This window comes from Pan paniscus, chromosome 7 (assembly GCF_029289425.2).
Source record: "Pan paniscus chromosome 7, NHGRI_mPanPan1-v2.0_pri, whole genome shotgun sequence".
NCBI lineage: Eukaryota > Metazoa > Chordata > Mammalia > Primates > Hominidae > Pan > Pan paniscus.
This window is the reverse complement of record NC_073256.2, coordinates 49323469-49350546: the sequence shown is the minus strand read 5'-3', so window position 1 is coordinate 49350546 and position 27078 is coordinate 49323469. Positions and strand designations below refer to the sequence as shown.

Sequence of the window (27078 nt, the reverse complement as noted above, 5' to 3'; positions counted from 1 at the left end):
GCAGAGCTCCCATATCAATCCATGATAGTGAGGAAGAGTGTTTACAAAGTGAAATACAGAGATGAAGAGTAATAAAATGAGGGCAAATTCTCTAAATAAGACCATGTAGGACCAAGTGTGGTATCTCACGCCTGTTATCTCAGCACTTTTGGAGGCCGAGGCGGTAGGATCACCTGAGTCCAGGAGTTAGAGACCAGCCTGGGCAACATAGTGAGACCCAATCTCTACAAAAATAAAAAATAATTAGCTGGGCATGGTAGCACGCACCTGTGGTCAGTCCTCAGCTACTCAGGAGGCTGAAGCAGGAGGATCAATTGAGCCCAGGAGGTCGAGGCTCCAATGAGCTGAGATCGGGCCACTGTATTCCAGCCTGGGCAACATAGTGAGACCCTGTCTCTACAAAAATATTTAAAAATTAGTCGGGCATTGGTACTTTGAGGTTTTGTAATGAAAAAAAAAAGCTAAAGATAAAAAATGAAAAATAAATAAAATAAAAATTATCCAGGCATGGGAGGCAGATCAGCAGCAGTGGAGGGTCCTGGGTGGTGCAGCCTGCACCAGTGTGGGGTCACTCCTGAGGGCCGCACCTCGCGGGGGCACTGGGGTTGCCGGTAACGTCATTGGGAGCATAGTCCCAAGGCCCTTCTCCTCCTGGTCTCAGCCTCCTCCACCTCTCCTGGGCCATCGGGTTTTATCGTGTTGGAAACAAGGTCTGAACTGAGGCCAGTTAACTAAGATCAAGGTACAAGGCCTATTTTGCAAGGAATAGCAATATGCCCCCTTCAAAGATGACAGCTGGCCACAGGACTAAGCTTGGCAACAAGATGTGAGTGGAAGCTCCCAGAGCTCTCTAAAGAGGCCTCCTCTTCTCTGCTTGGAGTGTGGACAGGATAGCTGGAATCCTAGCATCCAGTTTTGAATACCAGGTGACCTTGAAGATGAAAGCCATGAACGGAGACAATGTCCTTATCAGATTTTTATTTTTTGTTTGTTTGTTTTGAGATGCAGTCTCACTTTGTCACCCAGGCTGGAGTGCAGTGGCACGATGTCAGCTCACTGCAACCTCCATCTCCCAAGTTCAAGCGATTCTGGTATCTCCACCTCCCAAGTAGCTGGGATTACAGGCGCAAGCCACCATGCCCGGCTGTTTGTGTTCGTGGTTTTTTTTTTTTTTTTTTAAGCAGAGATGGGGTTTCGCCATGTTAACCAGCCTGGTCTCGAACTCCCGACCTCGAGTGATCTGTCCACCTCGGCCTCCCAAAGTGCTGGGATTACAGGCGTGAGTCACCGCCCAGCTCCTGTAAGCTTTTACATGAGAGAAATCAACTAGGTTGTGGAGGCTGAGGCAGGAGAATCACTTGAACCCAGGAGGCGGAGGGTGCAGTGAGCCAAGATTGTGCCATTGCACTACAGCCTGGGCCACAGGGTGAGACGCTATCTGAAAATAAATAAATAAATAAATAGCCAGGCGTGATGGCACACACCTGTGGTCCTGTGACAGGAGAATAGAGAATTAGGATAACGGGGGTTCGGCAGGTGCAGCCAGTTCTCATAAGCAAAAGAACAGCAGGTGCAGCCAGCTCCTATAAGCAGGAGAGCGGCAGGTGCAGCATATAGGCCACATCCTCCCTCCCATCATAACAAGGCACTTCAGCCTCTGCTGGGTTGCAGGCCAATCCTTCATGGGGTGTAGCCAATTGGAGGCCTCTCTAGGGCACCGTGGGGTGTTGCCAGGTTCCTTGGGCTTGATTAAAATCCTAATTAAGGAGGCTCTTGAGCTGCTTGTTCGAGCTCACTCTCACTCTGTGAATTGTCTTCAATAAGTCTGTTTTCCCTACTCTGTTCTTCTGTTGTTTTGTCTTCCCTTGTTTCGTTCTTTTGTTACTTCGTGCGTTTTGTTCAATTCTCTGTTCAACACGCCAAGAACCTTAACAACTCTATCAGGTAAAAGTCCCAGCTACTCGGGAGGCTGAGGTGGGAGGATGGCTTGAGCCTGGGGAGGTTGAAGCTGCAGTGAGCTGTGATTGTGCCACTGCACTTCAGCCCAGGTGACAGGCACTGTCTCAAAAAAAAAAAAAAAACAACAACAAAAACTAAAGCTTTTTAAAGTCAGAGCTTTCTCATAGAGCACTTGACAAATTTACAAGTCAGCCTTTCTAATCTTCAGCCTGCTGATACTTTTTAACATTTAATCATTAAATATTATACAGAAGTAGAAAAGTATAAAATATCCTCATGTACCTGTCCCTTAGATCTTTTGAGATGGAGTCTTACTCTTGTCTTCCAGGCTGGAGTGCAATGGTGTGATCTCGGCTCACTGCAACCTCCACCTCCCAAGTTCAACCGATTCTCCTGCCTCAGCCTCCCAAATAGCTGGGATTACATGTGCCCACCACCACGCCCAGCTAATTTTTGTGTTTTTAGTAGAGATGGGTTTTACCATGTTGGCCAGTCTGGTCTCGAACTCCTGACCTCAGGTGATCTGCCCGCCTCGGCCTCCCAAAGTGTTGGGAATACAGATGTGAGCTACCACGCCCAGGTAATCCCTTAGCTTTAATATTTACTCATCCGTATCTGCATGTGCTGCCCCAGACGATGATGATGATGATTGAGACATGATCTCACTCTGTCACCCAGGCTGGAGCACAGAGGTGAGATCATGGCTCACTGCAACCTCAACCTGTGGGGCTCCAGTGATCCTCCCACCTCAGTCTCCAGAGTAGCTGAGACTACAGGTACAGGCAACCACGCCTGGCTAATTAAAAAAAAAAAATTGTAGAGATGGGGTCTCTCCTGGTTGCTAATATGGTTTGGTTGTGTTCCCACCCGAATCTCATCTTGAATTGTAATCCCTGTGTGTGGAGGGAGGGACCTGTAATCCCCATATGTGGAGGAAGGTAGGTGATTGGATTATGGGGGCGGTTTCCCCATGCTGTTCTTGTGATAGTGAATTCTCACACGATCTGATGTTTCTATAAGGGGCCCTTTCCCCTTCTCTCCTCAATTTTCTGTCTCCTGCCACCTGTGAAGAACATGTTTGCTGCCCCTTCCACCATGATTGTAAGTTTCCTGAGGCCTCCCCAGCCCTGCAGAACTGTGAGTCAATTAAACCTTTTTATAAATTACCCAGCCTCGGGTAGTATCTTTATAGCATTATGAAAATGGACTAATACAGTAGCCCAGACTGGTCTCAATCTTCTGGGCTCAAGTGATCCTTCTGCCTCAGCCTCCCAAAGTGTTGGGATCACAGGTGTGAGCCACCATGTCTGGCCTTAATCATATGTTTCTAATTTTTCCATCTCATTGCAAGAGGGCTACAGCAAACACACACACAAAAAAAGTGTAATTAACCAAGAACCTAAAGACTTAAAGCATCAGTACTTCCTTTCCCTAAATCCAGAGGAAGAATGCTGCTTTTCTAACTAAGGAAACAATTAAGCATCTCAATTTTTAGCCCTTTAGTTATACATGCAACTGATGTTTGTCCTTTCTGTTGAAGAAAAATATCTGCATTACCATGCCAAGAAATGGCTCTAATGATTTTTATGTTAAGAACTGGGGAGAAGGGGCAGAGGAGAACCATTCCACAAATGTTATGAATTATTTACTGAAATTTTTGCTGTATAAAAGACCACTTTTTAGGTGATAATCATTTTCTGTACTCAAAATCCTTGAAAACGGATGTGGAGGGACAATGGCAAATAGAGCCTATCATACGAATGATACAATGGACTTTGGGGTCTCCAGGGAAAAGGTGGGAGGGGGTTGAGGCACAAAAGACTACACATTGGGTACAGTGTACGCTGCTCAGGTGATGCGTACACCAAAATCTCAGAAATCACCACTGAAGAACTTATTTGGCCGGGCATGGTGGCTCACACCTGTAATCCCAGCACTTTAGGAGGCCAAGGCAAGCGGATCACCTGAGGTCAGGAGTTCAAGACCAGCCTGACCAATATGGTGAAACCCCATCTCTACTAAAAATACAAAAATTAGCCAGGCATGGTGGTGAGCACCTGTAATCCCAGCTACTTGGGAGGCTAAGACAGAATTGCTTGAACCCAGGAAACGGAGGTTGCAGTGAGCTAAGATCGTGCCACTGCACTCTAGCCTGGCGACAGAGCAAGACTCCATCTCAAAAAAAAAAAAAAAAAAACCTGAGGCCAGGCATGGTGGCTCATGCCTGTAATCCCAGCTCTTTGGGAGGCCAAGGTGGGCAGATCACCTAGGGTCAGGAGTTCGAGACCAGCCTGATCAACATGGAGAAACCCTGCCTCTACAAAAATACAAAAATTAGCCAGGCATGGTGGCGTATGCCAGTAATCCCAGCTACTCAGGAGGCTGAGGCAGGAAAACCACTTGAACCCAGGCGGCAGAGGTAGCAGTGAGCTGAGATCGCGCCATTGCACTCCAGCCTGGGCAACAAGAGCGAAACTCTGTCTCAAAACAAACAAACTTATTCATGTAATCAAACACCACAAACCATTGAAATAAATAAATATATATATATATGGAGAGAGAGAGAGACAAATACATGTATAAGGAAAAAAAAAATAGAGCCTATGGAAGTCTGTGGGCCAGGTGCAGTGGCTCACACCTGTGATCCCAGCACTTTGAGAGGGTCAAGACAGGCAGTTTGATAGCAGCCTGGGCAAGATGGCGAAACCTTGTCTCCACAAAAAAAATTAAAAACTTAGCTGGGCAAGGTGGCATGTGCTTGCAGTCCCAGCTACTCAGGAGGCTAAGGCAGGAGGTTCGTTTGAGCCCAGGAGGCCAAGGGCGTGGTGAGCCGTGATTGTACCACTGCACTTCAGCCAAGGTGACAGAGCGAGACCCTGTCTCAAAACAAAAAAAAAGGGAGAGAGATATTAAGAGATATCAACAGCTAGAGAAACGAAACCATCTACCCAGAAAAGTAAATGTCGTTCCTAAGGGCCTTTTCATATTGTTGGGGAAAATGCCCTGAATACTTCCTATAAAGAGTTATCTATTGCCACATAACACATGTTCCCAAAACATAACAGCTTAAAGAGAAACTGCCTTTGCAAAATTAAGACAGTAAGAGAAATCTGACATAGTTTACTTCATCTTGCTTGTAACCTCCAAGCTGTCCTTGGTCATTCCTGTCATAGGCCAAGTTAATCTTGGGAGGAGTTTAGTTTATTTAAGCAAGGGTGATACTAGCCCTTCCCAAAACTAAACTGCCTTCATAAAACTAATGAAAGGCCACGAGGTTGGGATTATGAGAGTGGCCTGAATTCTGCTAATATGGAGTTATTAAATGGTAACCAGCCATTGTTCTGAGGTCACAAGATTTGCAACCTCCACAGTTGCCCCTGTAATTAACATCACTATTGTAGAACCTAAGATTGGTCTTTTGAGACGTTTTGGCAGACTTTTGCATTCAGGCAACTGACTGACCACACCTGGGCTTGCAACTTGTGACTCAACAGGCCCTGTGGCCCCACCCAGAGGGGGACTCAGCCACCAGGACCGTTTTCCACACCCCTATGAGTCCATCCCCAACCGATCAACATTCCCTATTTCCTAGGCCTCTGCCCACCAAACTATCCTTGAGTACTAACTCCCTCTTCTGCGTGGTCAGCCTCACATCAGTTACACTCCCTTTGCTGCAAAGCTATGGCCTCAGTGAATTGATTTTTGTTTGTGCTGACAGCAGGAGAAAGCCACTGGGCAATTACAAAACAACATTCATTATCTCCCCTAGTTTCTGTGGGTCTGGGCTCCAGGAGCAGCTCAGCTGAATGGTTCTGGCTTGAGGTCTGTCATGAGGCTGCAGGATTCACTCCCAGCTGGCTCGTGGAGCTACTGGCAATGAGGCTCCAGTTCCTTGGCACGTGGTCCTCCCTGGTGCACTAACATGGTTTCAGCTAGAGCAAGACAGAAGACAGGGATAGAGAACCAAAAGAAGTGCAGCCCTTTATCATCTAACCTAGGAAGAGACATACCATGACTTCTGGTTAATTCTGTTGGAGTTTTTTGTTTTGTTTTGGTTTGGTTTGGTTTTTTTTTTTTTTTTTTTTTGAGACGGAGTCTTGCTCTGTAGCCAGGCTGGAGTGCAGTGGCGCGATCTTGGCTCACTGCAACCTCTGACTCCTAGGTTCAAGTAATTCTGCCTCAGCCTCCCAAGTAGCTGAGACCACAGGTGCGCACCACCATGCCCAGCTAATTTTTGTGTTTTTAGTAGAGATGGGGTTTCACCTTGTTGGCCAGGATGGTCTTGATCTCTTGACCTCATGATCCGCCTGCCTTGGCCTCCCAAAGTGCTGGGATTACAGGCGTGAACCACCGTGCCTGGCCAATTCTATTGGTCTTATAGATCAACCATGGCACACTGTGGGAACGGATGATGGCACAAGGTCTGAATATCAGGAGAGAGAGATCGTTGAGGTCTGTCTTGGAGGCTGGCTCCCACTCTGCTCTCTATCCCCCGAAAATCCACAGTCCTCCCACATGTAAGTACATTCACCCCCTCCCAAGGAACAAGACAGTCCCATCAGCTCACAGCATCAGCTGAGAGTTCATCTTATCTATGTTAGGTCCAGGGGCAGATGATGACCCTAGGGTTCTCAGGTACAGCTCTAAGACAGTTCTTCCTGATCTGCAAGGCTGAGAACTAGACAAGTTATCACCCTCCAAACACCCAGCATGCAATGGTGGGACAGTTACATGATGCTCAGATGCTCCTGTTCAGAAAGGCTGCAAATGAAAGGCACACACACTGCTGGTCCATAAGCAGTTCTGAAATTCAGCTGGGTAAGCACTGGAACCCAGTGATACTCCTGCCAGGAAATGACTTTCCAGACTGTTTGACTCTGCCCTGGGAGGACTTGATTTCATCTTAGGAGTCATACTTTTACATGAAAGGTGGTGTGGATTTACAGCAAACCATTTTTCTCACCTTGTTTCCTGCCTGTAGAATCTTAGAAATCTCAAGGCCTGTTTTTTTTTTTACTTTGTCTCTTTCAGTTCAAGTTGACCAGGTTACTGCTGATGTAATTATTTTATTTTATTTTATTTTATTTTTTGAGACGGAGTCTTGCTGTCGCCCAGGCTGGAGTGCAGTGGCGTGATCTCGGCTCACTGCAGGCTCCGCCCCCCGGGGTTCATGCCATTCTCCTGCCTCAGCCTCCTGAGTAGCTGGGACTACAGGTGCCCGCCACCTCGCCCGGCTAATTTTTTGTATTTTTAGTAGAGACAGGGTTTCACCGTGTTAGCCAGGATGGTCTCGATCTCCTCACCTCGTGATCCGCCCGCCTCGACCTCCCAAAGTGCTGGGATTACAGGCGTGAGCCACCGTGCCTGGCCCGAGGTAATTATTTTTTAAACTTTGTCTTCTATGAGTCGTATTGAGGCATCATCTTTGATTTTTCTTTTTTCTTTTAGAGACAAGGTCTTGTTCTGTTGCCCAGGCTGGAGTGCAGTGGCATGGTCTTGGCTCACTGCAGCTTCAATCTCTGGGCCCCAGCAAAACTCCCACCTTAGCTTCCCAAGCAGCTGGGACTACAGGCACATGCCATTGTGCCGGGCTAATTATTTTTTGCAGAAATGGGGTCTTACCATCTTGCCCATGCTGGTCTCGAACTCCTGCACTCAAGCAATCCTCCCACTTCGGCCTCACAAAGTGTTAGGATTACAGGTGTGAGCCACTGTGCCTGGCCCACCTTTGTCTTCTCCAGTTTTAACAAAGGATTTTATAGTTACACCCTCACTTTAATCTTTAAACCATATTTTCCTGAGTGTTCTGAATTTAATCTTTGCTCTGAAGTCACTTCTAAATGTTAGTGTAATCATTTGCCACCTGGAGAAGCTGTGCATCTTCTAAACCAGTGAGCCCTGGTTTCTTTTATAACAGTTCTTTCTTTAGCTTATTTCATTCCTGTCTTATTTTATTAAAGTGGCAAGAAGAAACCAATGGCATTTTCACTCTAGTTGGAAACAGATTTAGCTAGATCACTCATTCATTAGCTAGCTGTATTTTCCACTTTCCACACAACTGCGGGTGACAGCGTTGCTGAACTTACTGCCTCTCACCAGGACTTCCCTTTCTCCAGCTCCCGGGAATACTCCCAGGTTCAAGTAATTCTCATGCCTCAGCCTCCAAAGTAGCTAGGACTACAGGAACCTGCCACCACACCCAGCTAATTTTTGTATTTTTAGTAGAGATGGGGTTTTGCCATGTTGGCCAGAGTGGTCTCGAACTCCTGGCCTCAGGTGATCTGTCCGCCTTGGCCTTCTGAAGTGCTGAGATTACAGGCATGAGCCACCATGCCTAAACAAAAAAAATATTTTTTAGAGATAGGGGTGTTGCTATGTTGCCCAGTCTGTCCTCAAATTCCCGGACCAAGCAATCCTCCTGCGTTAGCCTCCTGAGTAGCTGGGACTACAGATGTGGACCACCATGCCCGCTTCCAACTTGTGAGGCTTTTATCCACAGTTTCAAAGCACTGTGGGCTTTCAGCAGCACTCTCCTCAAAGCCCACTGCCTGATTCCAAAGCCACTCCTGCATTGGAGGGTTTTGTTATGGCAGCACCTTGCTAACAGATACACAAATCTGTTATATATTGCTCCATTGCAAATGAACTCAAAACTTAGCTGCCTCACAAATTACCTCACAAATCCTCAGAGCTCAGAATCTGGGAGCATCCTAGCCCAGTGGTTCCGGCTTGAGGCTTGCGTGCAGTTGTACTCAAGCTGTTGGCCAGAGTGGCCGGCTCTGAAGACTTGGCTGGGACCTGAGGGCTACCTCTAAGCTTTCTCTCGTTGCTGTGGGCAGGAAGCTTCAGTTCCTTGCTGTGTGGGCCTCTCCATGGGGCCACTAACAGGACTTCTTCCCCTAGAGCGAGGGACCCAAGAGAGACCACCAGGACAGCCATGGTCTATTATAACCGAATCTCAGAAGTGATGTACTACCACCTTTTTTTTTTTTTGAGACTCAAGTGATCCTCCCACCTTAGCCTCCCTAGTAGCTGGGACTACAGGCATGTGCCACCATGCCTGGCTAATTTTTGTATTCTATAATTTTTGTATTTTGTATTCTTTGTAGAGACAGGTTTTCACCATGTTGCCCAGGCTGGTCTTGAACTCCTAGGCTCAAGCAATCTGCCCATCTTGCCCTCCCAAAGTGCTGGGGTTACAGGCATAAGCCACCACGCTTGGCCTCATTTTTTTTGGTGTGAGATATTCTAGAACCAACCTGCCCTCCCACTCCTAATTTAAGGTTGAGACAACTTACTGTTTATTTTCAAAGAAGTATTAAGTATCTAACATACATACAGTAGGTACTTCTGGGGGCAAAAAAAGACAGTCCCTGCCTTTGAGGAATTGCCTATTGAGAAAACAAGACATAGCTATAATACAGTGTGATAAATTCTACAGAAGGGTATAAAGGGAATGCCCAGGAGAGCCAGATGAGCAGACCTTTTTTTTTTTTTTTTTTTTGAGACGAGTCTCGCTCTGTCGCCAGGCTGGAGTGCAGTGGCGCGATCTAGGCTCAGTGCAATCTCCGCCTCCTGGGTTTAAGCGATTCTCCTGCCTCAGCGTCCCGAGTAGCTGGGATTACAGGCGCACGCTGCCACTCCAAGCTAATTTTTGTATTTTCTTTTTTTTTCTGAGACAGAGTCTCGCTCTGTCGCCCAGGCTGGAGTGCAGTGGAATGATCTCGGCTCACTGCAAGCTCCGCCTCCCGGGTTCACGCCATTCTCCTGCCTCAGCCTCATGAGTAGCTGGGACTACAGGCGCCCGCCACCATGCCCGGCTAATTTTTTGTATTTTTAGTAGAGACGGGGTTTCACTGTATTAGCCAGGATGGTCTCAATTTCCTGACCTCGTGATCTGCCCACCTTGGCCTCCCAAAGTGCTGGGATTACCGGCATGAGCCACTGTGCCCAGCCAATTTTTGTATTTTTAGTAGAGATGGGGTTTCACCATGTTGGTCAGCGTGGTCTTGAACTTTTTTTTTTTTTTGAGACACAGTCTTACTCTGTCGCCGTCTGGAGTGCAGTGGCATGATCTAAGCTCACTGAAACCTCTGCTGGCCGAGTTCAAGCGATTCTCCTACCTCAGTCTCCCAAGTAGTTGGGAATTACAGGCGCCTGCTACTCAACCTGGCTAATTTTTGTATTTTTAGTAGAGATGGGATTTCACCATCTTGGCCAGGCTGGTGTTGAACTCCTGACCTCATGGCCCACTCGCCTTGGCCTCCCAAAGTGCTGGGATAATGGGCGTGAGCCACTGTGCCCTGCCTGGTCTCAATCTCTTCACCTCATGATCTGCCCACCTCAGCCTCTCAAAGTGCTGGGATTACAGGCGTGAGCCACCACACCCCGCCTGAGCAGACTTTTAAAACAGAGCATGAGGGAAAAAAAGGAGTGAGTAGAACAAAGTTAAAAGCCTTTTATAACCACACTTGGAGTCTGAACTTGGTGTTACAGTGCATGACTTTATCATTATAGGCTTATAAGCAAGAGAGGGAAATGAGATACAGTTTTAAAAATTCACCTATATTTTAATGCTTTCATAGTTTTATTTTTTAAAATACTGATTCATTTGGAACTTTGTAACATCTAATACAAGGCAAAATTATATAAATCACAAACATCAGTTAAGTAAACTGTAATGCATACCCAACAGAAAGAACTTTAAAGCCTCTAAGAGCTTTGAAGCTTCTTCCAAGTTTTTAATTTCACAGAAATACAGCAGAATAAACATCCTGCATATAAGACTTTGAAGAATTTGAATCATGAAATATTGTGTGGTAAGATGGATTGAAGAGGCAGAAAGGAAAGTTCTATGGGTTTGTTTTCTAACACTGAGAAATCATGTCAGCTGGGAAAAAATACCAATTACTGAGTACCTTACTGCATACATTTCAACCTCATTCTCATTTGGTACACTGTAAAATGGCACAGTCCACAGATTATTACATACAGAAAGCAATCCTTTTCTAATCCTATTCCCATGGATATCAATGTTCAAAGTTTACTGCCATGAGCTCAATCAAGGTATGGTGTGATTTGAAAGTGAAGCCTTTATTGTGCCAGAAGGTCATAGCATAACTGACTTCATGCAAACAGGGAGCTCTCCCTTCTTTCCTAGTTGGTCTGCTCCTTCTCCTCCAGGATGAGTACAGTGTCCACAGTTATTCCTATGTCCTCCAGCGACTGGCCTCCCTCCACTGCCAGAGGCCGTCTGGGAAAGGAAGTAGAAAGGCTGTATAGAGATATGTGGTACCCAATTCTCGTCATCCAGTCAAATAAGACCTAGAAGATGAAAAGCTTGGCTTAGTCATTATCAAATACTTTACACACCGTGTCCCTTTAGACCACCATAACATTTTATAATTTTGTCAATGTAAAATCATATCCCTAGGAGTAATGAGACAGAAGTTTCATACCTTTCAAAGAAACTTTCTAGAACTTAAAGGAAAATAGCTTGCCATGAGTTCAGAGATAGGAATATTCTTTTTTTTTTTTTTGAGATGGGAGTCTCGCTCTGTCACCCAGGCTGGAGTGCGATGGCATGATCTCGGCTCACTGAAACCTCCACCACCTGGGTTTAAGCGATTCTCCTGCCTCAGCCTCCAGAGTAGCTTGGATTATACAGGCGCCCACTACCATGCCCAGCTAATTTTTGTATTTTTAGTAGAGACGGGGTTCCACCATGTTGGCCAGGCTGGTCTTGAACTTCTGACCTCAAGTGATCTGCCTGCCTGGGCCTCCCGAAGTGCTGGGATTATGGCCGTGAGCCACTGTGCCCAGCCAAAAATTAGCCAGGCGTGGTGGCGGGCACCTGTAATCCCAGGCCCTCAGGAGGCTGAGGAGGGAGAATGATTTGAACCCAGGAGGCGGAGGTTGCAGTGAGCCGAGATCCCACCACTGCACTCCAGCCTGGGTGACAGAGCAAGACTCGGTCTCAAAACTGTACATATACACACACACATATATATATATATAAATTTTTTTTTCCCGAAACATATAATGGCACAGAAATTTGAGACCAGCCTGGGTAAGATGGCGAAACCCAGTCTCTACAAAAAATACAAAAATTAGCCAGGCCTGGTGGTGCATGCCTGTAATCCCAGATACTCAGGAGGTGAGGTGCAAGGATCACCTGAGTCCGGGGAGGTTGAGGTTTCAGTGAGCTGTGATTGCACCACTGTGCTTCAGCCTTGGTGACAGAGTGAGAACCAATCTCACAAAAATAAATAAAAATAATGGTAAATTATCTGTCAGGAACACTGATCCTATTTACATTCACATTAACAAGTTATGATGGCCAGGCACAGTGGCTCACACCTGTAATCCCAGCACTTTGGAAGGATGAGGCAGGAGAATCATTTGAGCCCAGGAGTTCAAGATTGGCCTGGTCAGCATAGTGAGACCTATTCTATTTTTAAAAAAATAAAAAATATTAAAGGTTTTGTTTTGTTTTGTTTTTTGTGATGGAGTCTTGCTGTCTCCCAGACTGGAGTGCAGTGGCACGATCTTGGCTCACTGCAACCTCTGCCTCCTGGGTTCAAGCGATTCTCCTGCCTCAGCCTCCTGAGTAGCTGGGACTACAGGCACGCACCACCACGTCCGGCTAATTTTTGTATTTTTAGTAGAGACAAGGTTTCACCATGTTGGCCAGGATGGTCTTGATCTCTTGACCTCATGATCCGCTTGCCTCAGCCTCCCAAAGTGCTGGGATTACAGGTGTGAGCCATGGTACCCAGCCAAAAAACTATTAAAGTTTTAAGAATCCCTGTTTTCCCAACGCATTTGCCAAATCTGGGTACTATTTCTTTTTAATCTTTGACAGTCTAGTTAAGTAGAAAATACTGTTTCATTTTATTTGTACTTCATTGATTCTATGTGAGGCCAAACATTTTTTTCATATATTTATCTATCACTGAGTCTTCTTCGGGAAATCATGATATTCATGTGTTTCTTTCCCTGCCAGTCTACTGAGATGTTTATCTCTTCCTTGATTTAAGTTCCTTATAAAAAATAACTATCATACATAAATAGTAAAATGGGCTGGTCGTGGTGGGTCACGCCTGTAATCCCAACACTTGGGTAGGCCAAGGTGGGTGGATCACTTGAGCCCAGGAGTTTGAGACCAGCCTGGCCAACATGGCAAAACCCCATTTCTACTAAAAATTAAAAATTAGCCAGGAACGGTGGTGTGTGCCTGGTCCCAGCTACTCACAGGCATGAGCCACCGCACCTGGCCGGAATTTTTATGTAGTGAAATCCAGTTATTTTCCATTACGGTTTATAGCATTCTTGTCATTGAAGGTTAAATACAACAAACAGGACAGAAAATTATTTACATACATTTTTAATGCACACATAATTATATGTTTAAATGTACTTAGAGACGGAAATATACCAAAATGTTAGTAACTGGTTTTGGCATGAGACTACAGATCAAATTTTTTTCTCGCTCTACTTTTCCATGTTTTCCAAATTATCACTAACAACTACAGTATTGTTTTTATTATTTAGTATTTTTGAGACAGGATCTTGCTCTGTCACCCAGGCTGGAGTGCAGTGGCATGATCTCGGCTCATTGCAACCTCTACCTCCCAGGTTCAAGTGATTCTCCCACCTCAGCCTCCCGAGTAGGTGGGATTACAGGCATCCGCCACCATGCCCGGCTAATTTTCTTATTTTTAGTAGAGATGGGGTTTAACCATGTTGGCCAGGCTGGCCTCGAACTCCTGACCTCAAGTGATCTGCCCGCCTTGGCCTCCCAAAGTGTTGGGATTACAGACATGAGCCACTGCACCCAGCCCACAGTATTGTTTTTAAAAGAAAAAAAAAAGTCTAAAGTTAATAGTGGCTACTTCCTAAGGATTTAAAAGCATCTTGCCCATCAAATTATGAAAATGTAATGAAAGCAAACAACAAAGGAAAAATATACCAAAGGGAAAGAATGAGTAAAATGTGAATGCAGAGATCACAATTCAGAGACATCCGGCAGGCATGCCTAGTTAGCCAAATTTCTGCAACGTGGAGTACCTGGAAATGTCCTTTATCCATACCTGATGGGAGGTGCAGATGACAGTGTGATCACACCTTCCCCCATGGCATGTGAATAAACTACTGCCATATTCAACAAAGATATTTCTCAAAATGTGAATTCCTTCACTTACCTGTGAGCTGTAGGACTTCAAAAACCTTCTCCTCAGGACATTCCCACTGGGACATCGGAGAGCAACAGTAACTACCTAAGGAAGAAAGATTCACATAAGAACTCCGATCCATTGCTCTTTGCAATTCCTTTCATTCCATAAAACAGCTAAGCAGCTAAAAAGGACTTAGATACTGCTTTGCTAATTATTAAAAGACATAGGTAGGGCATGGTGGTGGCTCACGCCTGTAATCCCAGGACTTTGGGAGGCTGAGACAGGCAGACCACTTGAGGCCAGGAGTTTGAGACAAGACACCCCCCGCCACAAAAAATAGAAAAATTAGCTAGATGTGGGTGCACGCCTCTAGTCCCAGCTACTTGGGAGGCTGAAGTGGGAGAATAGCCTGAGCCCAGGGAATCTGAGGCAACAGTAAGCTGTGATCACGCCACTGCACCCAACCTGGATGACACAGCAAGACTCTGTTTAAAAAAAAAAAGACATTATAAAATGAGAAGATAACACATTAGTGTTTATTTTTCACCTGTCAAGAAACCCTTTATGACTAACATGATCATTAACTGTGCTGGGAGTTATGTGGGTATCATATTAGGCATAAGTGGTGGTTTTAGAGCAGCACCCCTCCCTCTCAGGAAAGCTATGTTAGAAAATATTTCCAATCAGGCCAGGTGCGGTGGCTCAGGCCTGTAATCCCAGCACTTTGGGGGGCCGAGGTGGGCGGATCACTTGAGGTCAGGAGTTCGTGACCAGCCTGGCCAACATGGTGAAACCCCATCTCTACTAAAAATACAAATATTAGCCAGGTGTTGTGGCACACACCTGTGGTCTTAGCTACTCAGGAGGCTGAGGCAGGAGAATGGCTTGAACCCGGAAGCAGAGGTTTCAGAGAGCCGAGATTGTGCCATTGCACTCCAGCTTGAGCAATGCGGTGAGACTCAGTCTCAAAAACAAAAACAAAAACAAAAGCAAAAAACTTTCCCATCAGGCACAGTGACTCACACCTATAATCCCACCACTTGGGGAGGCCAAGGTGAGAGGATCACTTGAGACCAGGAGTCGGACCAGCCTGAGCAAAACATTGAGACCCAATCTTTACCAAAAAAAATTTTTTTTTTAATTTAAAAATTAGTCAGGGCTGGTGGCACATGCCTGCAGTCCTAGTTACTTGGGACGCTAAAGTAGGAGGATCACTTGAGCCTGAGAGGTTGAAGATGCAGTCAGCTATGATCGTGCCAAGACACTCCAGCCTATGAGACAGAGCAAAAGCCTGTCTCTTTAAAAAAAAAAAAAAAAAAAAAAACGGTTTCCAAGGAGTATAACTGTTGCCGAGCCCCAAGAAGTAGGTTCTCCTTCTGGATTTATTGCCCAAATGACTTAATGGCTTTCAAGACACGTGTGTGCTCCCCATACATTAGGAAGTGTCTATAAGTAGGGTGGCCAGTGACAGGAAGGCATCACGGACTATGACCCAGCAACTGGGAAGAAGGCAGCTTGACACAGTTGGGGATCAGTCCCAGCCCAGCCCCCAATAGCAAACCACCCCTAAATTAAAACATCTACAAAGTAGTTGCCCTCTTCATTTTCTCCTTTGAAAAGGAGAACTGCAATTTGAAGTCATTTGCCTAGTTTTTTTTCCTTTCTTTTTCCTTTTTGTAGCGACAGCATCTCACTATGTTGCCCAGGCTGGTCTTGAATTCCTAAGCTGAAGTAATCCTCCCCTCTTGGCCCCCCAAAGTGCTGGGACATATGCCTATTTTGATTCTGTTTTAGTAAGCAACGCATTTTCTGACCTAAAGTTCTGGAAAAGCCCACGTGTCCTATGCCTGAGGCAGTGGGTGGGTGTAATCCCAGCACTTTGGGAGGTCAAGACAGGCAGATCACTTGAGGTCAGGAGTTCCAGGCCAGTCTGGCCAACATGGTAAAACCCCATCTCTACTAAAAATACAAAAACTAGCCCGATGTGGTGGCAGATGCCTGTAATCCCAGCTACTTGGGAGGCTGAGGCAGGAGAATCACTTGAACTCAGGAGGCGGAGGCTGCAGTGAGCTGAGATTGTGCCATTGCACTCTAGCCTGGGTGACAAGAGCAAGACTTCATCTCAAAAAAAAAAAAAAAAGACAACTCAGCAGACAGCAGGCTTGCAAAAGAGGACTCATGTTGAGGAATTTCATACTACACTACATTCCAAGTAAGACCCAGCTACCCAGGAGGCTGAGGCGGGTGGATCACTTGAGCCCAGGAGTTCAAGGCCAGCCTAGGCAACATAGTGAGACCCTGTCTCTATGTTCTAAAAAAGACCTAGTTACAGTATAATCACATGAACACTTATGCTATCACTTCTTTCTAAACCCAAGTTTAGATAAGACATATTTAATGGATGTTAAGCAAAGAAAATAGAAAATAAGTTTAATTTTCGAAGAGAAAAATAGACTTACTTCTTCTGCTGTTTGAGAAGGTTCTTCAGGTAAATCAGGAATCTAAAGAAAAGTATTGGTAAGAGGAATGTAAACATGTTCAACAAGCAAAAGTGTCAATGAGAAGAGTTCCTCTCCATACAGAGTTTAGACACACATCTAAGCTTACTTATATCTTTTCTTTATACATCTATAAAGAGTTTATAATGAAAATAGTTCAATTAATAAACATTTTTGGGCAAGTGTGCTAAAAATTAATCATAAAAATAGGATTTGAGATAATAGCTCCCAATCTATACATACTTAAAGGATTTTGCTTCTATTATGTTCCAAAATATTACTAATATATAAAAATGTACTATGTAAAAAAGCAAGCCAGATGCAGTGGCTCATGTCTGTAATCCCAGCAACTCAGGAGGCTGAGGCAGGAGGATCACTTGAGCTCAGAAGTTCAAGGCCAACCATTGCAACAAAGCAAGACCCTGTCACTTTAAAAAAAAAAAAAAAATATATGATTGTGTATGCATATACACATACATACATATAAAAACAGGATAAATATTAACATGTATCAGCTGGGTGCAGTGGCTCATGCCTGTAATCCCGACACACTGGGAGGCCGAGGCAGGTGGATCACTTGAGGTCAAGAGTTCATGATCAGCGTGGCTAACATGGTGAAACCCTGTCTCTACAAAAATACAAAAATTATCCAGGCATGATGGTGGGTGCCCATAATCCCAGCTACTCGGGAGGCTGAGGCAGGAAAATCGCTTGGAACCCATGAAGCAGAGGTTGCAGTGAGCTGAGGTTGTGCCACTGCATTCTGGCCTGGGTGACAGAGCAAGCCATCTTAAAAAAAAAAAAAATTCAATAAGACCCCAAAATTATTTTGCTTCAAACATATACATATTTTATTTTATTTTATTTTATTTATTTATTTTTCTGAGACAGAGTCTCACTCTGTCGCCCAGGCTGGAGTGCAGTGGCGCGATCTCGGCTTACTGCAAGCTCTGCCTCCTGGGTTCACGCCATTCTCCTGCCTCAGCCTCCCGAGTAGCTAGGACTACAGGCGCCTGCCACCATGCCCGGCTAATTTTTTGTATTTTTTAGTAGAGATGGGGTTTCCCCGTGTTAGCCAGGATGGTCTCGACCTCCTGACCTTGTGATCCGCCTGCCTCAGCCTCCCAAAGTGCTGGGATTACAGGCGTGAGCCACCGCACCTGGCCCATATACATATTTTAACATGAATATGAACTTTTTGTCACTCACACTCCCAGGTGACTGCCAGAAACCATTCACTTTGGTTGCTTTTGTCATTTACTCATGTTTCTCTATTTCCATTAATCTATTAAGAATCCAGATATTGGGCTGGGTGCGGTGGCTCACGCCTGTAATCCCAGAACTTTCGGGGGCTGAGGCAGGCAGATCACCTGAGGTCAGGAGTTTGAGACCAGCCTGGCCAACATGGTGATACCCCATCTCTACTAAAAATACAAAAATGAGCTAGGCGTGGTGGCGCACACCTGTAATCCTGCTACTCAGGAGGTTGAGGCATGAGAATCTCTTGAACCCAGGAGGCAGAGATTGCAGTGAGCCATGACTGTGCCACTGCACTCCAGCCTGGGTGACAGAGTGAGGCTCTGTCTCAAAAAAATAAAAATAAAATAATCCAGATATTTAGACCATTTTCTTTCATTAAGACATTTGTGGCCGGGCGTGGTGGCTCACGCCTGTAATCCCAGCACTTTGGGAGGCCGAGGCGGGCAGATCATGAGGTCAGGAGATTGAGACCATCCTGGCCAACACAATGGAACCCCGTCTCTACTAAAAATACAAAAAATTAGCCGGGCGTGGTGGCAGGCACCTGTAGTCCCAGCTACCCAGGAGGCTGAGGCAGGAGAATGGCGTGAACCCGGGAGGAGGAGCTTGCAGTGAGCCGAGATCATGCCACTGCACTCCAGCCTGGGTGACAAAGCAAGACTCCGTCTCAAAAAAAAAAAAAAAAAAAACATTTGTTACCAATGACTTCATCTCCAGGAACTCTTTATTAATACCATAGAGTATATTTTATAACATTTAATCTAACCTTACCTGCATTTGCTAAATAACTCATTTGTTTTCCTTTGGTATCAAAAGCATATGTGACTGTCAAGTAAAATCTGCCATCAGCATAAGACAGTGTCATTAACAAAACACAAACATAAATTTTTAATCAGTCCGTTTAGTTCATATCGATCTTTTTCAAAGGTCAGTGATAGTTCAATAATCTGATTCCCCTGCTCAATCTCCACTATGGGACCAGGAAATCTCAGATTGAGAAGCAATATCTTAGAAACTATTTTCAGGGAATAGACAGCCTCCCAGCTTTCCCTAAGGGCCGGTAAAAACAGATTTCTTATTTCTAATCTTTTCCAGCTCCAATTGGAATTAAGTTAAGGATTGAAGATTTGAATGAACAACATGTATAATAAACCTGGGCACTAATCCAAAATGACTGATTGCTAATCTATTCCCTAGAAGGGCCAGTAAGGAAAATTATACACTCATGTTAATAACAGCTATTAGCCACTCACAAGATAGGGCTTGATAATGTTCTTAAGTTAATAGGAATGCTTCCCTTCGTAAGCATTATATTTTTCATTTTTACATAATCAAATTCCTTAAAAAGAATTGAGTATTTTCGGCTGGGCGCAGTGGCTCACACCTGTAATCCCAGCACTTTGGGAGGCCGAGGCGGGCGGATCACGTGGTCAGCAGATTGAGACCATCCTGGCTAACATGGTGAAACCCCGTCTCTACTAAAAATACAAAAAAAATTAGCCGGGTGTGGTGGTGGGCGCCTGTAGTCCCAGCTACTCGGGAGGCTGAGGCAGGAGAATGGTGAGAATGGTGTGAACCCAGGAGGCAGAGCCTGCAGTGAGCTGAGATTTCACCACTGTACTCCAGTCTGGGTGACAGAGTGAGACTCTGTCTCAAAAAAACAAAGAAAAAATATCAATTCTTTTTTTTTTTTTTTTTGAGACGGAGTCTCACTCTGTCGCACAGGCTGGAGTGCAGTGGCGCAATCTAGGCTCACTGCAACCTCCACCCCGCTGGGTTCAAGAGATTCTCCTGCTTCAGCCTCCTGAGTAGCTGGGATTACAGGCGCCTGCCACTGCACCTGGCTAATTTTTGTATTTTTAGTAGAGATGGGGTTTTACCATCTTAGCCAGGCTGGTCTTGAACTCATGACCTCGTGATCCACCCACCTCGGCCTCCCAAACTACTGGGATTACAGGCATGAGCCACCACACCCAGCCCTTTTTGTTTTTTGTGTTTTTTTTTGAGATGGAGTTTCACTACTGTTGTCCAGGCTGGAGTGCAATGGTGCAATCTTGGCTCACTGCAACCTCCACCTCCCAGGTTCAAGCGATTCTCCTGTCTCAGCCTCCTCAGTAGCTGGGATTACAGGTGCCTGCCACCACGCCCAGCTAATTTTTTTGTATTTTTAGTAGAGATGGGGTTTCACCATGTTGGCCAGGCTGGTCTTGAACTCCTGACCTCAGGTGATCTGCCTGCCTTCGTGTCCCAAAGTGCTGGGATTACAGGCGTGAGCCACCGTGCCTGGCTAAGAATTGAGTATTTTCTAAACCTATTATCATTTGTCTTTATTGCTTCCAAGTTGGATTCAGAACATTATTAATATTGAACAGGGAAAATTATTCTTTTTTTTTTTTTTAAATAGAGATAGGGTTTCACCATGTTGGCCAGGCTGGTCTCAAACTCCTGGCCTCAACCTCCATCGGCCTCGGCCTCCCAAAGTGTTGGGATTAGAGGTGTCAGTCACCATGCCCGGCCTATTCTGGGGTGATTGCTTTGTAAGGCAGTGGGAAGACACCATCTGGATGAAAGGCCAGTCCTCATCTTCACCCAGTATACCACCTCACCCAGAGTTCAATACTCCTACTGCACACAGACACAATTCAATGAGAGGCATGAAGTACTTTACCTCCTTGCATGTGGGCTGTTCAGCAGGAGATGGAAATTCGGTTAAAGGTTTAGGCAAGTTCTGGCTCTTTGCTGCTTCTCTGTTTGATGTTTCAAAAGATGTCTGACTTGTACCTTCATCACCCTGGTCAAACACAACAGACAATTTCTAAAGAGATGTTTTCTATCAACTTTATTCTATTCACAATTGTTTTTCCTTTTTCCTTTTTTTTACCCTGATGGCATATCAGTAGAAAAATATTAGCAAGCCATTATGAGACCCAAAAAATTAAAGCATTATCTCTGTGGACAAGAAAACACGAGGCTTGAGCCGGGTGCTGTGGCTCACACCTGTAATCCCAGCACTTTGGGAGACTGAGAAGGGCAGATCACCTGAAGTCAGGAGTTCAAGACCAGCCTGGCTAACACAGTGAAACCCAATCTCTACTAAAAAAATGCAAAAATTCGCCGGGTATGGTGGCTCACGCCTGTAATCCCAGCATTTCGGAACGCCGAGGTGGGCAGATCACTGGAGGTCAGGAGTTAGAGACCAGCCTAGCCAACATGGTGAAACCCCATCTCTACTAAAAAAACATACAAAAATTAGCTGGGCGCGGTGGCAGGTACCTGTAATCCCAGCTACGTGGGAGACTGAGGCAGGAAAATCGCTTGAGCCTAGGAGGCGGAGGTTGCAGTAAGCTGAGATCACACCACTGCACTCCAGCCTGGGCGATGGAGAGAGACTCTGTCTCAAAAACAAAAATTAGCTGAGGCAGAAGAATTGCTTGAACCTGAGAGGCAGAGGTTGCATTGAGCTGAGATGGTGCCACTGCACTCCAGCTTGGGTGACAGAGTGAGACTCAGCCTCAAAAAAAAAAAAAAAAAAAGAAAATTTAAAATTGTAAACTTCTATAAAAACTGACAAAATTCATATTCAATGCTGAAGGAAAACATAACCAAAGTTTAATTTGACTTAAAAATCAGAATATATAATATATAATAACATATATAACCTGAGCTTAATACCTTGGAGATCTTGACTTGAGGAAAGATCAGAATGTTCTTGTCCTCATATAAGACAATAACAATTTATTTGACAGTTTTAAAGACTATCTTATGTCACAGTCAGTCTTTTTTTTTTTTTTTTTTTCTGGAGAAAGGGTCTTGCTCTGTCTCCCAGCCTAGAGTGCAGTGGTACAGTCATAGCTCACTGCAGCCTCTTGACCTCCTGGGCTCAAGTGATCCTCCTGCCTCAACCTCCCAAGTAGCTGAGACTACAGCCACACACTACCACGTCTGGCTAATTTTTAATTTTTTTTTGTAGAGACAGGGTCTTCCTATGTTGCCCAGGCTGGTCTCAAACTCCTTGTCTCAGGCAATCTGCCTGCCTCATCCTCCCAAATTGCTGGGACTACAGGCGTTAGCCACCACAACAGCTTTTTAAGGAACCAAGTTATATGCTCTTTAGGCACCAAAAACCACTTAACCAGCCAGGTGCAGTCCATGGTAGGGTGCACCTATAGTCCCGGCTACTTAAGAAGCTGAGGCAGGAGGATCCCTTGAGCCCTGGAGTTTGAGGCTGCAGTGAGCTATGATCGTGCCACTGCACCCCAGCCAGGGCAACAGAGAGAGACTGTCTTTTAAAAACAAAGACCAGCTGGGCTCAGTGGCTCATGCCTGTAATCCCAGCACTTTGGGAGGCTGAGGCGGGCGGATCATGAGGTCAGGAGATTGAGACCATCCTGGCTAACACGGTGAGACCCCATCTCTACTAAAAATACAAAAAATTAGCTGGGCATGGTGGCGGGCACCTGTAGTCCCAGCTACTCGGGAGGCTGAGGCAGGAGAATGGCATGAACCTGGGAGGTGGAGCTTGCAGTGAGTCGAGATTGTGCCACTGAACTCCAGCCTAGGGGAACAGAGCAAGACTCCATCTCAAAAAAAAAAAAAAAAGGACCAACCCCTTAACCATGTAATAAACAAGTATGCTGAACAAAAACTGATATACAATCATTATCAATAAAAACTCCTAAAAGCAGTCTAACATCATTTTCAATTAAAAATCAATCATGTAATAGGAAACATAGTAAGAGGATTCAAAATATAAAATGAGAATATTTTCCAACCCCAAGTTTGTGACCACTGCTTAATTTCCAGGCTTCACCCATCATTTGATAAAAGCGCTCCTCCAGTTTTCTCAATTTCATTTCCTGGTGAGGTTTTAAAACATTCTCTATGTATCTGCTGGCCTGTTGAAAACAACAAATTAGGTGTTGTTACTATCCATTAATGTTCCTAAAAATGTACACTGTCTATAAAGTTGTAAATAAGAACCAAGTAAGAACCCTGCTGGCTGAACAGAGCCACTGCCACCCTGTTTGGCTGCTTGGTTGTGGGGAGGCTCGTGCCGACAGCTGGACAGCAAGCTGGACAGGCATTTGTTTTTGACCTGCCTGATTATGACAGTATCAACCAGGTTGTGGTTTTCATGCTGGGAACAATCCCATTTCCTGAGAGAATGGGAGGATCTACTTTTCCTATCCTGATTCAAATTGAATGCCGGTATGGCAACTCCAAGGATTTGTCACAAATGGGAAACCAAGTGCCATCTTTAGAATTTCAGATCTTAAATCTGGAGAGGGAAGCCAACATCCTTTGTTTTTGTTTTTGTTTTGAGATGGAGTCTCACTCTGTCACCCAGGATGGAGTGCAGTGGTGCAGTCTCCACTCACTGCCATCTCTGGCTCCTGGGTTCAAGTGATTGTCCTGCCTCAGTCTCCCAAGTAGCTGGGACTACAGGTGCCTGCCACCACGCCCAGCTAATTTTTGTATTTTTAGTAGAGACGGGGTTTCACCTTGTTGGCCAGGATAGTCTTGATCTCTTGACCTCATGATCCACCCGTCTCAGCCTCTCAAAGTGCTGGGATTACAGGCGTGCGCCACCACGCCTGGCCCAAAATTTTTTAAAAATTAGCTGAGCATGGTGCTGTGTGTGTGCCTGTAGTTCCAGCTACCCAGGAAGCTGAGGCAGGAAGATCCCATGAACCCAGGAATTTGAGGTGACAGTGAGGTATGGTTGTACCACTCCACCCCAGCCTGGGCAACAGAGAGAGGCCCAGTCTCAAAAAAAAAAAAAAAAAAAAAAGTGGTATATCTATTCAATGGAATATTATTCATCCACAATAGGTAAATCCATACCAACAGAAAGCAGATTGGTGGTTTTCAGAGGATGGGATGAGGGCAGAGTGGGGAGTGACTGTTTAAAGAGTATATGGTTTTCTTTACAGAAGATGGAACAGAGGTGGTAGTTGTACAGCCTTGTGAATGTACTAAATGTCACTGAACAGCGTGGTCAGTTTTGGCTGGGCATGGTGGCTCATGCCTGTAATCCCAGCATTTTGGGAGGCCGAGGCAGGTGGATCACCTGAGGTCAGGAGTTTAAGACCAGCCTGGTCAACATAGCAAAACAACATCTCTACTAAAAATACAAAAATTAGCTGGGTGTGCTGGTGCATGCCTGTAATCCCAGCTACTCGGGAGGCAGAGGCAGGAGAATCACTTGAACCTGGGAGGCGGAGATTGCAGGGAGGTGGAGATTGCAGTGAGCCGAGATTTCGCCACTGCATTCCAGCCTAGGTGACAGAGCGAGACTCCATTTCAAAAATAAATAAGTAAAATAAAATGGTCAATTTATGTCACGTGAATTTGACCTCATTATATTTTTTTAAATCTTAGCACAAAGACAGAAGCAACAGCCCTTAATTTTAATTGCCTCAGAGATTTTTGTATTTCTCTACGCATAAAGTCTCTAAAAATTCTGCCTTACCTTCTCTCCTTGTGCTTCTTGTTGTTTTTTCCTCACAAGTTTTTGTCTTTTCTCGTTCTTTTCTTCTTCTTCTAAGACATCAAAACATAAAAGTGCTTTTTACTTCCCAAGTATCTTATTTGAAGTACAACCAATCAAATAATGTATCAAAAGAAAGAAAAAAATCTAAAGTCTATGGTGGGGAGACCCTAACACATCACATTGTCATTTATGTTTGGGTTGAATAGTATAACCTTTTAGGATTATGGTTTTGTTCACAGTTAATTTGAAAGGGCTATACATTAAATACTGGTCACTTTCCTTTTATTTACTTACATTTTAATAAACAGTGAAACAAAACACAATGTACCAAATTCACTAATGACAAGCTTCTTCCTAGTAGCATAGAAAATATGTAGTTTTTGGTTTTAAGATTCACCTATTCTGAGGCTAAGTACAATATTATTTTAAAAGGCTTCTAGGACTCACAAACTTTTGCTTATCAAAAATCAAACAGGCTGGGTGAAGTGGGTCAAGCCTGTAATCCCAGCATTTTGGGCGACTGAGGCAGGACTTGAGCTCAGGAGCTAGAGACCAGCCTGGGCAACATGGCGAAATCCCACCTCTACAAAAACTACAAAAACTACAAAAATTAGCCAGGTGCAGTGGTACACACCTGTAGTCCCAACTACTCGGGAAGCTGAGGCGAGAGGATCACTTGAGCCTGGGAGGAGGAGGTTGCAGTGAGCCAAGCACGCCACTGCATTCCAGCCTGGGTGACAGAGCGGGACTCTGTCTCAAATTAAAAAACTAAAAACAAGCATGATTTCCTAAAATTAAAAACATTTACATATAAAAGACAAAGGTGCCTAAGTAAAAACTGCTAGAATGGAATAAAACATTAGGATGAAAAGCCTTTCAAGATTAATGGTAGATTGGCCGGGTGTGGTGTCTCACGCCTGTGATCCCAACACATCGGGAGGCCGAGGTGGGCGGATCACGAGGTCAAGAGATCGAGACCATCCTGGTAAACATGGTGAAACCCTGTCTCTACAAAAAATACAAAAATTAGCTGGCATGGTGGTGCATGCCTGTAGTCCCAAATAATCGGGAGGCTGAGGCAGGAGAATCACTTGAACCCAGGAGGTGGAGGTTGCAGTGAGCCAAGATCACGCCACTGCACTCCAGCTGGTGACAGAGTGAGACTCCATCTCAAAAAAAAAAAAAAAAAAGTTTAATGGTAGATACATTGACTCTGTAGAACAGCTCATAAACTGTAGGCATCAAATGGCAGTTAAGCAGCACAAACACACAATTTAAAATTAGGGAATTTACCATATAACAACTTAGAAATGATATAGCTTTAAAACACATATATAAGAAAAATGTACAATTTCTCATAAAAATGTTGGGATATAGTCCATGCAAAACAATCATCACTAATGTTTAAAAACAAACACAAAAAATCATGACTAAAGTTGTACTGATTACTCTCCCTGAAACTACACATCACAAATTAATAGTAAAATGGCTCTTACTGTGCAAAGTTCTAGAATAAATAAATTTGAGTAGAATGGTATAAAAGGGTAGAATAAATAATAAACTTACCCTTCAGATAAACTTGGGGAGATTTAAATGAGTTAAGCCATGAGGTAGTCACAGAAATAATTAAAGTAAGAAGAGCAAGCAGTAGCAAAATCCGGCCACAAAGCAAAAGAAAATCCTTGATTCCTGATAAAGGAAAAAAACTAAAATTAAAATTCAAAACTTTTTTTTTAAGAGATGAGGTCTCACTATGTTGACTAGGCTGGTCTCGAACTCCTGAGCTCACGTGATCCTCCTGCCTTGGCCTCCCAAAGTGCTAGGATTATAGGCATGAGCCAACATGCCCAACCCAAAACATTTTTCTTGATACTCCTAATAAATTATAACACATTAGAAGATTATTTGTACTGGAAAAGTATAGTAGAAGTTATACAACTGTCTTATGATTTTGTTCATATATAGTCATCCCTCAGTATTCATGGGGTATTGGTTCCAGGACTCCTGAGTATACCAAAATCCACGGATGCTCAAGTCCCTGATATAAAATGGCACAGTGTTTGCATACAGTCTATGCTCCCACATACTTTAAATCATCTATAGATGACTCATATACTACCCAATACAATGTAAAGGCTCTATAAATAGTTGCTATACTTTATTGTTTATGGACTAACGACGGGGAAAAAAGCCTGTAGATGTTCGGGACAGACAGACAAACATCCATTTATCCATTTTTTTTCTGAATATTTTCTTTTTTTTTTCCTTCTTTTTTTAAGAGACAGGGTGTTGCTCTTTTTTTTTTTTTTTTTTGAGACAGAGTCTCGCTCTGTTGCCCAGGCTGGAGTGCAGTGGCATGATCTCGGCTCACTGCAAGCTCTGCCTCCCAGGTTCATGCCATTCTCCTGCTTCAGCCTCCCGAGTAGCTGGGACTACAGGTGCCTGCCACCACGCCTGGCTAATTTTTTGTATTTTTTAGTAGAGACGGGGTTTCACCATGTTAGCCAGGATGGTCCCGATCTCCTGACCTCATGATCCGCCCGCCTCAGCCTGCCAAAGTTCTGGGATTACAGGTGTGAGCCACCGCGCCCGGCCGACAGGGTGTTGCTCTTCTTGGTCTTGCTCTGCCACCCAGGCTGCTGGAGTGCAATGGTGACCACGGCTCACTGCAGCCTCAACCTCCTGGGGCTCA

General features: G+C 44.7%; 1 protein-coding gene across 7 annotated transcripts in view; it reads right to left on the bottom strand.

Annotated features, from left to right (window-relative positions):
- Positions 1–10503: 10503 nt before the first annotated feature.
- Positions 10504–27078, bottom strand: part of UBXN8 (UBX domain protein 8) — a 39376-nt gene continuing 22801 nt past the window's right edge. For 6 of the 7 annotated variants that reach the window (XM_055116436.2, XM_055116433.2, XM_055116432.2 and 3 more), the window contains 7 exons: positions 25953–26075; positions 24366–24436; positions 22666–22788; positions 20562–20684; positions 16595–16636; positions 14163–14237; positions 10504–11283 (listed from right to left, as the gene is read on the bottom strand). In XM_055116436.2, coding sequence (XP_054972411.2) covers positions 11116–11283; positions 14163–14237; positions 16595–16636; positions 20562–20684; positions 22666–22788; positions 24366–24436; positions 25953–26075 — 725 coding nt within the window. In that variant the 3' untranslated portion in view covers positions 10504–11115. The remainder of the gene's footprint in view (positions 11284–14162; positions 14238–16594; positions 16637–20561; positions 20685–22665; positions 22789–24365; positions 24437–25952; positions 26076–27078) is intronic. The other variant, XM_055116437.2, reaches the window with a different exon arrangement.